The sequence below is a fragment of the Pocillopora verrucosa genome, chromosome 14 (assembly GCF_036669915.1).
Source record: "Pocillopora verrucosa isolate sample1 chromosome 14, ASM3666991v2, whole genome shotgun sequence".
Taxonomy (NCBI): domain Eukaryota; kingdom Metazoa; phylum Cnidaria; class Anthozoa; order Scleractinia; family Pocilloporidae; genus Pocillopora; species Pocillopora verrucosa.
The window spans coordinates 7596151-7612283 of NC_089325.1; the positions used below are offsets into that span (position 1 = coordinate 7596151).

A 16133-nucleotide genomic window follows, 5' to 3' on the forward strand; every position below is an offset into this window, starting at 1 on the left:
ATGAAGGTATGGAGGTTTCTTTTCCCGTTTTACTCTGTTTTACCTGAATCATGAGCGCTCCTTGCGCCTGTTTTCCTTCTTATGCAAAACAGGTTCAAAATGTAACAACCTATGTATTCACACGGTTTGTTCAGTTTTAATTGAACCAACTCTTTCTTTTCCAGTTGACCGCACATTATGTTAATATTTCCGAATCCTCTTGTATAGAAACATCGTTGGTAAAAAAACAACATCTTGTGATTTCCAGTATTTTAATTTTTTAGGCAGAATTAGTGAAGTGCGGTATCACGGAAAAGCCTTGTCCGCGCGCGTTTACTCGCTTCGCGCTTTTTATATTTACCTCTTAAGCGAGTTCTAATTAGTCCTGTCACTAAAGTACTATTTAACTTTTTTGGAAAAAGATACAGGATCACTGCTAAGTAGTTATTTGTGATGTCCAAATCCACGGAAAGGATACATATGATTCTGTCTTCAGATGAATTTTCCATCAATCATCGGAAAAAATTCATAACGCATCGTATACTATTCGACTACTTTCCCAATTGTTGCTATATCGGTTTGGAGACATTTTAAAACAGCAAATGTTCATCTGGTCACTGTAATCTTAGAGAACCGACGTGCAGCAAGCTTTGTTCAAGAAATCTTAAAACTGTCGAAGCGATTTTACGAATAAATCCCACGCAAATTACGAATTTTCTCGTTCATCTTCCCTAACAACTAAACATTAAATCGCAAAAACGTACGGGAAACAATAGAAAACTTGAGAACTGATGAAAACAATAGCAAAATAATTGAAAATAACATTTTTTTTTTACACTCAAGCGCAGTAATGAAGAATATTTAGTCTTCTGACGCATATTTGGACGTCATAGCACTTCTGCGGTTCTTTTTCATAAGATTTTAATAGTTTCAGTAACAGTTGCCAAATTTTACATGACAGCACTACGCTGAGTTTGAAAATAAATGATTGCCGTGCTATTTACAACCAAAACAGAAGCGTCTTCAGAAATAATTTCGTCGACAGTGGAAGAAAATTCCCAGCTTTATCTTTGAAAATTTGGAAGAAACAGTTTTCTCGAGTATCATCATAAGACCTAAAATAAGTAAACAAAACGTACAAGCCAAAGAGGCCTACTTTTTTGAGACGTGATAAAAATTAATTTTGATCTTGGTTAAAACACATGTTATTGTTATCAAGTTTGAGGCAAAATAAAGCAACATCATCCTTATCATTCACAGACAGACTAAGCTTGACCTGCCAATCAACGTCATGTCAAAAACCTGTTTTTGTGGTTGGTCTTCTGGACGTTAAACCGGTAATAATAGAAAGCAATTTCCTGTTTCACATTCCAAACATTATGTAAGATTAAATTACCCAAAATAGAAACCATACGCATGCTCAATGTGGCTTACAGCTGCGCAATGAGATCCATTCCTTATTTAGAACGTAGCTGTCAATATTAGCCAATCATGCGGCGACATGCAGGCAAAGTCTATATAAACACCTCAATAGAGGTGTGGGAAACTGAATTCTAATTGTCAAAGCAAAAGAAGCGAAGGTTTACGTACGGCGCCAAACAGAAACCGGTCAAACTAGTTTATTCCGAAGCAAAATTTTCCTCGCTAGACTTTCCAACCGGTTTTCAGGAACTTCAATTCAAGTTTTAAACTCTTTTTACGAGAGGTCTGACCATGGAAACCGACACAATCTGGCCGCAGATGAAACAGACGACGGCCGTTAGCGAGTCGCTGGCTCCGATGAACAATGAAGTCGCCTTCACTGATATAGGTATGAGTACTTGTTCGCTTCGGCGTTCAGTGACACGATAAATTAAAATTCTAACCGTACTGGTGCACTATGTTTGTGCTATTTTTCCTTTGTATCATACTTCGAGCACATCTAAGCGAAAATTAACAGGAGCGCGTGGCGAAAGTTCGCGAAGAGGAGCGTAATCCTTTGTGTTATGGTGACGGTTCAGGTTGCTGAACAAGGCGGAAATTTGCATATGGCTGTCAGACACCGCGATCACTGCGTGGTTGAATAAATTATAAGTACAATCAAAACAGCCCTCTTCTGTTGTCAACGCAATATTCCAAGATATATGACAAAACGCGCGCTCGTCTCGATTAGAACGACTGAAATAGCGAAGAAAAGGTTTGCCCTTTCAGATTTCAGAGGTTATTCGGTAACTTTAGATGATACCTGATCACCTATAGTCCGATGCCACGAATTGTTCCGTAACTAAATTAGCATGAACCCCACTGATACGCTTCCTCGCTCTCGCACTCTCACCGCAGGGTATATCTTCAAACCATTGCTAACCCAGGGAAGAAGTGCTGTACAAGATTTATTTTAGGATGCAACCACCTATACTAACTTTTGATCCGTTTGAAATAATTTCTTGAAACGCGAAATTTACCTTTTTTATCCATCGTGTTATATTTGTCTTCATAATATTTTGGCATCTGCCTCACCTGGCTAGTTCAATTAAGGTTACTTTGCCAAAATTAGACGAAGCGTGTTACAAATATAGGATTTTATTTATCTGAGAGGCTCTGGCGCGACACAGTCCAGTAGACACTCAGTAGAACTTATGTATTCGTCTTAAAGGTGTGGGCGTTTAATTTTGCGGATGTTTAGAAAACTCACCTTAAGGACCTTAAAATATTTAATTGGACTGGGTAACTATTAAATGTTCAAAACTAGGCAAAACAAAACTTGAAAACCTCAGGAAAAGAGTTGAATATGTACAAAAAAATTCAGTGCACTCTTACGAAATGCAAACTCGTGACTGTCTCAGAAAGCCGCATCACAGCAGCACGAAACCGAAATTTAACCCCCAGGAAATACAGAGGGAAAAGTTTAAATACTAAAAAAGCTATAGTGTAAGATTCAAATACAACTGAAGAAAATAAAGATTTAAAGTTCATTCTAGTTTACTCAGTCCCGTCAATTTCCCAGGATCATTTTGTGACCGATTGAGGAAAAACCAGGGAGCTCGTCTCAATCATGGAGGTCTTAAATTTCAGTTTTAAGTTCTGTCTGTTCTTTCTCCCCGATGTTATCTTTCCGTTTGTTTTGGACCAGATGGAGAGCATAAGTCCTCTGTTTTATTCTGATTGTGTTGCATGAAATAATTACTTTATCGTAAAAGGTTTTTGACAGACAAAATACGGCAGAAAATGCGTGTAAAGAGAATTCTTAATTTGCTGTCACATTTATTTTGCAGTTTTTTCTAGACTGAGATAAGTTAGGAGTCAAAATAATAGTTACACATAATAAACAAAGTACAATAAAATATAAAAGAGGGAAGCTTTCTTTGGCGAGGGAAAATTTAGACAGTTTCAAGACGCAATTTGTGTTGAGGGGGACGGCATGAAGTTCGCCAATGCGGCTAAGAGCCATCTGGTCACATTACCAAATTTGGAATGACGATGATGTCATGGTCTTGAAAACCAATAGGCGGAGCCAAAGATGATTGATATCTCCCTGCAGGCCTCGCGAGAGTTATTTCTATGGAGGAAGGCGTGTAGGAAGGTTTGTAGCGGGACTAGACGCGACCAGTACTGCACGTTGTCCTCTCTTATTGGCGTTATTTTCGATTTCGGTCGGCTAGAAACAATTTTTGGCATTAATTTATGGTCGGTTTTACAGACTGAACAGATAAATTTTTGCCTTATCATGGAGTTCGGAGAGAGAAATCCGTTCGAAACAGGTATGTGGCTGGTATGCGAAATTGTGGTTAGCGCCAATTTGAATTTAACGCTTTGTTAGCAATATATTTTTAGCTTCGTAGTGGTATTATTGAAAGGAATGTAGTCTTAAGTGTTTGCACCGAAATCTGTAGTGGTTTGCTTCGATAGCTTTCGTTTGCCGGAAAAATGAAGACGGTTATCAAAATCACATGTCTCGGCGACATTCATGCATATTCAAACACATTAAGTTTCAACATCGCTTTTAGCGAGTCACCCGTCGGCTGCTTTTAGTCTCCATCAAGTGCTGTCAATCTGTCTCTCGAGAAATCACAATGAAGGCAGATATCATATTTGTTTTCGAGGTTTTTTGTTTTTTTTCTTGTTTTTTTCAAAGTTCATCACCTTTCGGGTCATGCATTCAGCTGACTGTCGAGTAAATTGTTTTTTTCGGTTGTTTGTTGTTTTCATACGTTTGCTTGCAGCCAACTAAGCATAAACTATTAAAACTGGACTCATAGATACTCAATTTTGTACTCGAGTATATTCTCCTATCTTAATTCGCAGTTTCGTAACTTGTCGAAAGACAAAGCTCTATCATAACCTTTCTGCAATCTTCTTGTTTACCCAACTTAGCTAATGGTTTGCACTTGCTTTCAAGCATCAAAGCCGCAGAAATTCTTATGAAACATGGCGAAATGTAGAGAAATATCGACTTAGAAAATGCACAAATATTATTTTCACACCTAGAAAGGAATGTACAATTGTGAAATAGCTAAACGGATGTGCTTTGTCGAACTTTGAACCTCTATGGCCTGATTTGTTTCGGGGAGCTTTGTCTTAGAGCCTTTATTGTTCTTTTCCAGATCAATTTTCATCAGAAACTCGAGATAAAGAGATTGAGATGTTCAATCCTACGCAATCTGGTGGTAAGTTGATATTTCCTGCGGCAAAGGTCATCATGTGATTTTTCTGGAGAATTTTTGCCTCGACGGACGCCTATATGCTCGTTATCCTCTCTTGCGGTTTTTTTTTCTCCGTTTAATTTACGCTGTTGAAATCAGCAATGGGTCAGCTGCTGATTCCAGAGTTTATTTGGTATTTTTCGATGTCTAATTGCCCGTCGTAAGAATTTAAGGGTTTGAAAATAGTTCGAGTTGCACAGCGGTTTGAAAGAACAACTATTTCATCATCCTTTGAGATTTACCTTTGCCCTCTGCTCTTCAAGCCCTATTTGTATATAAAAGTAGTAGAGCCTTTTATCCCTAGGGTAAATTAAAAAGGACGGTAGGTGATATTACGTAACTCTTGGAACCTGGATTCAATTAAATCTGAAATTCATATTATGTAATGCACCAGTGGGGATTGACATGTAAAGAACATGATAGTCATCTACCACTGAACATTTTTTAACATTTTTTAACACTTCTTGTAAGCATGGAAATCATGGGACTGGCATTAAATTGAAACTGGTCTTACTGCCATTTCCTTAGTTCAAATGTTAGGTAAATTAAAGCTGTAGTCACAATAGCAATCTTTTTTGCCATTGTTTCCTTTATCCAAAAAGTGTGTGCATAATGACCTATCTGGGCTGTGCAGAAGTCTTTTCAAATGTTATCAACAGAGGAAATCTCTTGTTTAAGAAAGTACAATAAAAAATTCCTTCAAGAATTTGTCATCAATGAAAATCTCTATACAAGAGGTTAGTGCATCTGTGATAAAGCAGTGTTTGCTTGTGGTCATCTAAGAGATTTACACGAAGGTGGGGCAGTTTGAAGTTTTTGTCAGTGATAATAAATTGTTACTTTGTGCTTATGAACTCCATATACTAGTTATGCAACTTTTTCACTGGTCTGAATGAAACTTTTTTTCTCATTGCATTTTTGTTTTCTTTGTGTGGCAGATTTTGTTCCAATGGAGGGAGTTACAGATTTCCCAGTTGATATTCACAACTTCTTGGCAGCTCCAGGCATTCCGGATTGTCCACCAATCTATGAACCTCTGCAGTCACCAATTGATTCTGATTTGTCTTGCCCACCTTCTCCTTCACCAGTTTCCTCGCCATCACCAAATTCCTCCTCATCATCTTCTGAGTCTGGTATTGAAGATGTTAGTGACATGGAAGAATCAACATCTTTTCTGGCTGCAAATGGATCGCTGCTTGTCAAGATGGAAAATCCATCCTCTCCACTGAATGGTGTGAATCTACCTGTTCTAAAGAGACGTGCTATCAAAAGGCGTTTCAAGAAAGAAAATGACAGCTCTGTCTTGGAAGAGCTTAACAAACTTCTTGTGGAAACCAGTGTTTCTCTGGCATTGACTTCAACGGACCAGTCTTTATCTCAGCCATGCCAAACTCAAGCTAAACTTACCAGTGAAGGGAGCATTCAGACTACAGCTTTACCAACCTCTTATACTTGCCCTCTTATTGTTGAGGCTAACCAAACCACAGTTGCATCTGAATCTCTTCAACTGTCACTTTCCAGTCAGACAACAACCACCTCTACTCTGTCTACACTTAGCACCCCACCTCCAGTTGTCTCTCAGTCTAGAACAAGGAGTAAACCAACACGGAATCATAAGAAATCTGATGAACCCAAGATTGTGATTATAGAGGAGCCTGAAGAGGTATTTTTTTCTTGGATTCCCAAAGTAATTCTCCTTGTTTTTCTTTTCATTCTGCTCAGAATGTCCTGTGCATTGCAAAGTTCTGGTTTTCATTATTTTTCATTTTTCAACTTCAGCATACTGACAATTCATTTATCCATTTGTGCAGAACTACAGAGCCAGATATGAAAGTGAAGGGTGCAGAGGTCCTATTCATGGCTCTCAGGACAATTCTTTCCCTGCTGTTAAGGTAAGTTGGCTGTATTTTTGAATAAAGTTTGTTTTGTGTTCCCAGGTGGGTTAAAAAGGTTTTATGATATTTGAAACTGTGGTTTTCATTTTTAGATTACAGGATATGATCAAGCTGTATGGATCACAGTGCATCTGACAACTAGTAGTGGCATGCCACATTACCATTCCATTCATGGACCTGGCTCTACTAAGGTACCATGTAAAGAGACTACTCTACCTGGTGGAGTACCTGCTGTTCAAGTTATGGTTGCTCCAGATACCAATATGACTGCAGTGTAAGTACCTCATGAGTATAAGTTTGTAAATTAAAAAAAAAGTTTTAATCTTGGTTACAGCAGTATGATACCTGGAAACACCCTTTGCTAACTATTTCATGTTTCGACATGTCTCAGGCTTGACTCATTGAGCATCCGTAGACTGCGAAACTGGGAAGGTGACAGAGAGTTGAGGAAAAGAGGAATTGATCCAAGAACCTGGAAGAAAGAACGCAAGGAAGCAAGACTGTTGTTTCAGGCAGAGTTGCCAGAGAACAATGGCCATCCAGCTGTTAAACTGACGTGCAAATCTAAGGTGTTCCAGTGCAGTTCTTGTGAGTAGTTTCTTACAATAATGGAACGTAATGAATTTTGTCTTTTTGAAAGACTCTTATTCAAATTTTAAGTTTTATTGACAACCCTTGACAGTATCCATCAACCTGATGAAGTGTCTTTTATTTATTTCAGCTGGTCCTCCTGGTAATCCAGAAATTTGGTGGGCCAGTACAAGTGAGGGTTCCGTTGAGGGTGGTGATGAACTGGGTCTGATTGGAAAAAAGTTTCAATCAGGTAAGGCAACCATTATTTGAAAGATGTGTGGAATTCTTGTCAAGTAAACATCCACTAGGGTGCTCATTGGGCAGGCTGATGGAGATTTTTCGGGAACTATTTCGGCTAAATTTTGGTTGTTTGCTCTATATGCTCTTGTTTCTTTGTATGATTCTCCTACCAAGAGATTTCATGATGAAAACCCCTTTGTAATAAAGGCCTCTTTATTTTTTCCATTTCCAGGTTTTAAAGTGCGATTCTACTCGGTGAATTCCTCTGGTAGGCTAAGTTTCTTTTTTTTGGTTAGAAATGCAGATGAAAACTTGATCACAAGAATGAAATCAAGGTGTTAAGTTCACACATTGTTTGCTTTTTGTCAGTGATGCTTCACCTTGAACATGAGCAATGTATTGACTGACTTAAAGCAAATTCTAAGAATGATAAACTCTTTGCTTTTGTTCTTGTGATTACTGGGAATGAAATTACAATGCAACATTACAAAGATTGAATTGGAAACACTTAAGGAACAAAATGTCACTTAGTCCATTTGCTTGCTTGTCAACCCATGAAGTTTGCAAACCCAGAAATTACAGTTTAAATGAACAGAAACACCTTCAAGTGAGAGACTGATTGGCATTGTACTTTGATATCCCAGCTTTAAATAGGTGTAATATTATCAACTGACATGCCTCATTACCTAAATTTGTGAACTTGAAACTGGAACAGATAATCATCTTGCATTTATTGCAACCAAAAAATTCTCTATTTGAGATTTGTTTATGACCTGAGCACTTCAATTCTTTCAGAATGAAAAAGTTGTTAATTGTTTGAGCTTATTTCTTTACCAGTGGCTGATCTCAGTGAAATTCTCCTTGGGGTGAATTAAGTTCACTTGTCATTTGATGCTGGGATGGGCTCATTTTGGGAGGTTGGGTGACAAGGAGTATGAGTTGGATTTTATAAAATATTAAAGGTGTGCACTTATTTTGGCTGTAAACACAAATGTTTTCAATTGTCACTTGGCAAACCAGTTATCATTGCCCTACATTGCTCTTTCATTATAAACAAGTTGATGCAATGCCAAGCTCATCTGCATAGGTGCAGTACTTTTGGTTAGGAATATAGAACTGAAACACAAGCTGGAAGAAACTGAATTTTCTTCAAAGGTGATTGGCCAGTTTTAAAAAAAAATACTGTAAGAAATAAAGTCAGGGATCAAACCTCCAAGATTGCTGTGTTGATCAGAGCTCTTTAATAGTAGTCCTGACAATAGCACTCTGCCTCAGAGTGAGCTTGATGCATACCATCAATGTTGGAAAAAATTGTTGAAAATTGATATTTGAACATGTAAACCAAAAAAAGTTTTATAATGAAATAAAAATTGGTCTGTTGATGGTTACCCTTTTCTGCTCCCTTTTCATCTCATTTGTGACATTTCAAACTCTTAATCATGTGCAGTCTGTCTGCTGTCATTTCACATCATCCTTTGCAAGCCCAGAGAATATAGAGTGAAACAAATTTGATTCAGTGAAGCTTGTGACTGTGTAGTAAATATGAAGACCTAATTGCAGTAATGTTGTAGCAGAAAAAATACTAGAAAAAGAAAAAGCCTAAAGGAACTTATTAGCATTAATTAAACTACCTCTTGCTTTGTACTAGACAGCTAAACAAATTTCACAGAATTTATTTCAAACTTCTTTTGAGTATCAGATGTGCTTTAGAGAGTTCAAGTGATTCCCAAAAAAATTTTTGGAAATGCTTATGCTAGATGCTAATTACTTCCAATTTGGCCCTTCCTTTTTTGTGTTTTTCTCTGATAATGTTGCTGTAATTAGGTGCATTACTTGTGGAGAAATGAGGAAAGAACACTTTAGTAGTTCTCCCAGTATTTTTTTTTAATTCCAGTGTTTGCCTACTCCTGTTTAAGAATATTCAAAGAAATTATAAAATGACAGACATTTTAAAAAACGTTGAAGATAAATTTACTGAGCCGTTTCTTTGAATTTCATTCTTGGAGTTTTTTAGAACACAGGTCCCAGAATTGGCAGGTTGCTATGAGAAATAACACCCTTTCCTTTCTAAAAAAAACACATTTTCCTAGGCTTTCAAATTGTTACATGTCTTGAATAGAAACCAATAGTTGTTTCTGAATCAAATGAATATTTAAAGGCCATGCAAAATGAAAATATAAATAGCAAAGTCTGGCTAGAAATTATTTGAGCTCTGTGGGTGATAATTTACTCACTTTGTGGCATATTTGAAAATATTTGTGAAATAAAAAATGTTAGCTTTTGAAACTTGTTTCAAGAGAAGAAATTCCATTTGATTAGAAGGCTGAATTCTCTTTGGCTTGTTGTATTCTTGATTTTAGGGAAGAAAGCACACCAAGATAAACACTGTTCTTGTATTCACCAGAGACATTCCAAGTATCGCCAACTTAACTGTTCTTAATGTGGAACATGTTAATTGTGCTTGTATTTATATAGGGGATTTTCAATGGAGATCAGACACAGAGGCATGTCAGTTACTTTTGGGTGTAATGTCAAGAACTTTGCAAAGCCAATCGTAAAATAAAATGTACCTCAAAGCCTTGCAGAGCAATGCTTGGGTTCCATTTTCTTTGAAAGCTGAAGAGAATAGTCATCAAAATATGCAAACATTTTCTTGTTGTCATTGTCAAATTTCTGATTTGTCAGAAGGAAAATTAGCTGGAAGGAGCTAATAATAGGTTGGCTGTGCAAAGTACTGTCTTGGGGTTGCCATAGGGTTGTGGGAGAGGGGGTTGTAAGGTTTTTAACGCTGATTGCAGTTATTGCGCTTCCAGAGTTGACACTGTATTGACCGCAATGGACATTGCTCACATAATTGCTTTTTTACCGGTGGAAGCTGTGTTATACAGGTGCTCGGTGTCATCTATCTCTAAAATCGTTTTGAAATAAAAGTAGTTTGATTGTTCGGCCTGCATTTCTGTAGACCAGAAACCTACTCTCATATTCAAGAACTTCTCTTCTCCTTTAGTTTTCTTCTCTATCTTATCTAGAACTGAATTTCAATTTCATGGTGCTTCATATGTGCAGAAAGAGATAATTTTGATGCAAAACAAGTTGATGTTCCATTTCGTGTAGCAAGCTGTATTCTAATGACCCTTATGGCATGCATGAAACCAAACTTTTGATCCTTTTAGTCTCACTGGTGTCAATATGACCTGTTTTTCTCAATTTCTGTGATTGTATCAGGATTGTTTCATTTTTGGGCTCCTTTTGGGAGCAAAGGGTGTCAAGAAAATTAGGAATAATGTTTCAGTTTCATCAAAACAGTGTTTACCAGGCTTCTCTTCAGTGTGACTTTGAGATTGTTGTTCCACCCCTTTTTATAAAGAAAACAGAAATAATCAGAGTTAATTTTGAAAGATGGTGTTCCTCAATAGCTGATTTTGGCATAATCATTGTTACTAGTGGTTTGGTTGCGTCACCACTGAACTGGAGAAAACTTGGGTAGCAAGTTTATTAAACCCTGTGCATGTTGTCAACCTCCTGCATGTTGCTAGGATTTGGATGAGGATGCAACACTTTTAAAATAAAAATGGAGATGGCAAATTTTAAGCCCCGTTATTAGGGTCAATTATTCTGTTGAAGTAGTTCATGCTAGGTTTGGAAATCAGGTGTAAAGTTGACCAATATTCTTTCAAAAATCAGTTTTAAAAAAATTGTACAATTTTTTCAGAGTTTTGTAGTTAAAATTTTAATCCTTGAATAACTTCTGATCATACAATTGGTTCAAATATTTTTCACAATTTCAGTTTGATAATAAATTGTAGACAATATAAACAAGTAACCAATTATTTACTGAGAGGTGCCATAATAAGGGGATAATGGAACTGCAACACTCAATTGTATGCTGCTTTGAAACAAACCATTTCATCTGTTTGACAAAAGAGTTTAAAAACATCTAATAAAGAAATGTAAAAGCAGTGCTTTTATGAGAAGTCATGGTAAACAGTGTTTGTTTAAAGCAATGTGTGAGCAATTATTGCGGGTCCAGTCGACAACCTAACACTTCATTACAGTGGAAGACATTTGCGCATGAATTTTATCTCCACAGTTGCACAGTGAGACAAGTATTTTGTCTTTTTACTTTGTATTCGGTTTATTTTCTTGTTTGGAAATTGCTGTGCCTTTGTAGAGGTGTGTTCCAGCTTTTACAGGGAGGTTTCTTGAAGAAAGTGTAATCACCAGTTGATTTTACAATATTGAGGCTGTGCTGATCAGCATCCACACATTGGCTTCTGCAAATGAAGTTTGAGAATTATTCTTTCTTGAAAATTCATACTAAATTGTCCCTAGAACAGTTTTTATTTTGCAGATTACGTGACTATAGTTCAGTTTTCCCGGTCAAAATATTCCCTACTTGAAATATGGTGAACAGGGGCATTATTGTTTGGCATCCTTGTGATGAAAGTTTGAAAAAGCTGGTTTCACCCTCTATCAAAGGCCAGAGCATATTCCGTGTTTATTTTCATTTATCAGCAGTTTGAACCAAGTTGTTTGTGACACAAGATCGTAACAGTAACCAATCTGTGTGGACAAACTATACTGGTTCAGACTTCTCAATTGCCTCTCTTTGTGTTTTGCCTTGGGACTGGAAAGTCTGTTTCAGAAATATACATTTTGTCTTGAAATTTTGATTGGCAAATTTTTCCCATGGCTAAACATGGAGAGATCTCCTTCTTGGCACCTATGTAGAGGATGGATAACCAACATTTAGCCCTTATTAATTGCACTATATTAATGCACAGTCTCAACCCAGTGTAACCTGCATGTAAGTCTCACTTGATTTACATCATTATGTTCTTTTAGAGACAGTGAGTGATGTTGGTTGTTAATCTTCTGTTAGTTGCCATTGGTGCATGAAGGGCTAGGGGAGGACCTCATTATTCTATTTTTATCCCCATTTTTACAACTTGTACTCCTGGCCTTGCAAGGAATGGCAGTTGCAAACTCCAAGGCATATGTCCTCAGTCGAAGAGCACCTACTGTTTGGACACATAAGAAAAAGACCAATTGAAGATGAACCCTGAACCCAGATACCAGATAATTCCATTAAATATATATGCCTTGGAGCTTATGGACTATTGTGGTGGTGTGTGTTGTTCTTTTGTGCTGTGTGTTAGATTAAAGTTGTTGTTTTATGGATTGAATTAAGAAACCATGATGAAATTGAGACAAACTTCCAAGGCCAATTTAGTTTTTGCTTTTTTTTTTTTTCCATGATCATTTTTTATCTCCAATCAAATTATTCCTATCATGTAAAAAACAAACAAGCTAACAAACAGAAATGTGATCCAATAAAAATATCCAAAAATATAACTGTTGTATTGATTTACCATTTCAAGTCATGCCTTTATTTTTTTTCTTAATAAATTTTCTTCATTTTTATGGCTAAGTAGGTGTATTGTACAAGTTATCTGCCGTCCTTGTAGTGGCTTCTTTGTTAGTGTGTTCATGAAGCAGCCAAGCTTGCAGCATTGAATTTCTGCACCCATACTTTCACTTGGCTGCTTGATGATGACTAGCATGGTATCCTCTTTGCCTGGGTGGGTGCTGTGGTGGGTGGGGTGGGGAGTTTAAGGGGAGGAGAGGTTTATTAGTGCCATCTCAAGTTTCACAGCAAAACACATTTTTGGAACTTAATTTAAATTGTAAACTTTTTTATCATTTCAGAAAATTGGGAGAGTTTTGCTGAAATTGACAAGAGTAAGTCACATCAGGTGAGCTTCTTGAGAATCTTGAGGCCAGCTAATTGGAATTTACCGGGCACGATTAAATAAATAGATTATTCAAGCATGGTTCTTGTCTCGAGACAAAGCCTCTGGGGTTTAGTGATGTAAAAGAAATCTTTCTGATTTTGTCAAATATGCTTATGTTAAGAAATGAATGATTAAATAAATGTGTTTGTCTTCAAGATTATGTGAAAATCTAGACAACAGGAATTAAACCATTAATGACTTGATTGCATTTAGATGATAAAACATTGCCAATAACCTTGTGTCTGCTTTTTATTTTTCAAGGGTGCTGCAGTGGTTCTCACTCCAGCCTACTGTGATACTGAAATAACCTCTCCTGTCACTGTTAACGTAGTGGTAACATTTGGAAATGGCAGAGATGCAAAATCAAGTGAACCTATTGAGTTCACATACAAACCCAAACCTAGGGTAAACTTGCTAGTTGAGGAAGTAGAAATGCATCCAAGCCTTCCCATTACTGCTACAGAAAACGTTATTACAGTGGATCTGTTTAACCCTATGGTTGAGCAGGTTGTGATGGACAACCTGCCTCAAGAAATCGTGGAGCCTGCACCAGTGCTAGTGCCCACAGTGAATGAGGAGCAAGGTAAGGCATGGGTTAAAGTAAATTCTACCCAATTTTTGGTTTATGAGTAATATCATGGATGTGTGTTGGTGGTGATTTGAGCATATGAAATTCATTGGCGCAGTTAACATATATGTGAGTGGTACTGTAGGTGAATTATCTATCTCTTGAACCTGGATAGCAAGGATGCATTTCACCTGTACTACTTCAAGCTCATAGTCTATCATGGTTAAATCTGTAATCTTGTTTTCAGACTGGCAGGCTTTGTGTGTTCAAATTGGTGAGCTACATCAAAATGGAGAGCTTTCTACAGAGCACGTCAAGGTACTTGAGCAGTTAATTGTCAGCTTGAGTGGTCAGTGAATAAAAGGATTTACATGGTATTCCTAGTAGGCTAAAAATAAATTTGTTTCTAGGAATTATGTGAATACATCAAAAGAAAGGACACTCTACTTCTGCAAGCCTTTCGTTCATCAAGAACTGCTGGCACCAAGGAACAGCTACAAGTGAACTTCAAACAATATCTCTCAGGGATGCTTTGTAATTTGTAGGTCACATTTGAACATGTAAATTAAATTATATTAATTATTGTTATAGAATTCTTATAGGCAATTTTATTATAATAAGTTTATTTCTTTCATAATTAAAAACAAACAAACAAAAAAAAAACAGTAAAAGAGAATGCTGACGGTCTGTATTTTCACTGCACTGTTTACAATAGATAGAAGCATGTCATATCCCTATTTGTTTGGCTTGTATCTATTTTCAACAGTGTTTTGTTGGTACAGATTTCACTAGACAACATCCACTGTAAAGGTGTTATATATCAGTTTGAAATGAAGGCAAGGTAGACTTGTTGGAAGAATGTATATTGATTATTTACTTTATTTTCTGCTCGTACAGATGTTATACACGTGAACTTCAGTGACTAACGCCAATCCCTCCTGTTTTCAAACAACACTTTACTCGATCTCTGCAAGACTTTTCTTAGATATGAGCTTAATTGAATTTGCCTGACCTTTGCAATCATTACATCTGGTGTTGGCAATGTCAACGTCTGAAATTTATTTTGTAATGGGAATTAGTCACTTGTTGTGTCCTTCTCAACCTTTATATTCAGATAGTTTTAAGTACTGAGACATTTTACCATGTTTTGATGTATGAGTTGCCACTTAATTGAATTCACTCAGGGTTAGCATGCTTAGTCAATTTGTAGATGTGTAATCTCGCTCCTGGGAGATGAGTTTTCTAGATTCTTAAATTAAATTTTGTAGCTTTGGGTAGTGTTGTAGTTATGCCCGAGTGTGATTTCTAAACTACTGTGGCTACTTTTGTAGATTCTTTGAAGTGTAGCTATTACCAGGAGTTACTGTCCACCTTCATTAGTTATGTACTGTGTCTGTTAGCACTTAAACTTTTGTTATACTGGTTATTGCAGGTGGAACAATAATGTATGTATATGTATCAGTCAATATTTGTGAGAAAACCAAACTAAGGTAGTCGGCCTGCATTTTGTTTTGCATGCTTTCCTGTCTGATGACAGTTGAAAGCAAGCACTTCAAAATGTCATTCTTGAATTCTGTGCGGTGTACATCCAAGTTAGTCTTAACCAGGTTGAAAGCTTTAGCATCTTGACTCTTGAGGATTTTTTAATCTGTTTTTCCTACAATGAGAAGATTCCACAAGGTATTGTAAAGGTGCAGTTGGCTTTTCTTGGTGGAAAAACTGAAGGAAATTATTAGCCTTGTTAAGACTATACATCATGATACACAGTCTGATTGTGTATGGCTCTGGAGTAAGTTAACTGTTCCTTTACTTATCTTAAAGCAGATTAGTATTACATTAATATTATGCACAATTTTGTGTGCGTTGTTTTGTAAGATGAGTATTGTCAAAATTAATTTTAATTTATTGATATAGATTTCTCATGTTGAGTTAATGTCGTAATTTGAAAGAAATAAATGCATGATCAGTTGATTGTCACTTTGTATTCAGAGGTGAAAGTTTAGTAAAACAGGTTTTCTCCGGCAAAGTTTCGTTTTTGTTGTTTTCTCACGTAAATATCTTTTTAATTCCTGGGAGAACTAATGGAACTGTACTATATCTTTAACCCTTTGCACCCTGACATCAGTATGCATATTCTCCATACTGTTATCTACACATTTCCTATAGAGAAGATGAGGAGAACTTTTCTACTAATCAAGTGCCTCATTGGTTGGTGTCATTTTCTTGTGACCTTAATGGTGAATTTGAGGTGATATTGTAAGGAGAAATTAGATGCTTGTCACTCCTAGGGTGGATGGGTTCACATTGTAGGACATCGAATGTAACATTTCTGTTTTCTGCTTTGGGGAGTAGTTGTTAGGTCGCTTAATTTTCCCAAAACAAATGGTTAAAGGTTGTTAGTTTG

General features: G+C 36.8%; 1 protein-coding gene across 3 annotated transcripts; it reads left to right on the plus strand.

Annotated features, from left to right (window-relative positions):
- Positions 1–1525: 1525 nt before the first annotated feature.
- LOC131776439 (nuclear factor of activated T-cells 5-like) lies at positions 1526–15755 on the plus strand. 3 transcript variants are annotated; one of them, XM_059092605.2, is made up of 12 exons: positions 1526–1789; positions 4560–4622; positions 5597–6321; positions 6470–6550; positions 6646–6827; positions 6945–7141; positions 7275–7376; positions 7599–7634; positions 13076–13122; positions 13423–13744; positions 13977–14047; positions 14140–15755. In XM_059092605.2, the coding sequence occupies exons 1-12, from the start codon at positions 1693–1695 to the stop codon at positions 14272–14274; spliced, it is 2058 nt and encodes a 685-aa protein (XP_058948588.1). In that variant the 5' UTR covers positions 1526–1692; the 3' UTR covers positions 14275–15755. The 3 variants fall into 3 exon arrangements, with proteins under 3 accessions (XP_058948588.1, XP_058948590.1, XP_058948589.1); XM_059092606.2 differs by lacking the exon at positions 1526–1789 and adding an exon at positions 3508–3716; XM_059092607.2 differs by lacking the exon at positions 4560–4622.
- Positions 15756–16133: the final 378 nt, after the last annotated feature.

Bases quoted from the DNA above. Each gene is read 5' to 3' on its own strand.
- LOC131776439 (XM_059092605.2), top strand. From the start codon at position 1,693: ATGGAAACCGACACAATCTGGCCGCAGATGAAACAGACGACGGCCGTT. The intron at 4,623-5,596 runs GTAAGTTGATAT...TTTGTGTGGCAG, and splicing joins CAATCCTACGCAATCTGGTG to ATTTTGTTCCAATGGAGGGA. The intron at 7,142-7,274 runs GTGAGTAGTTTC...TATTTATTTCAG, and splicing joins GGTGTTCCAGTGCAGTTCTT to CTGGTCCTCCTGGTAATCCA.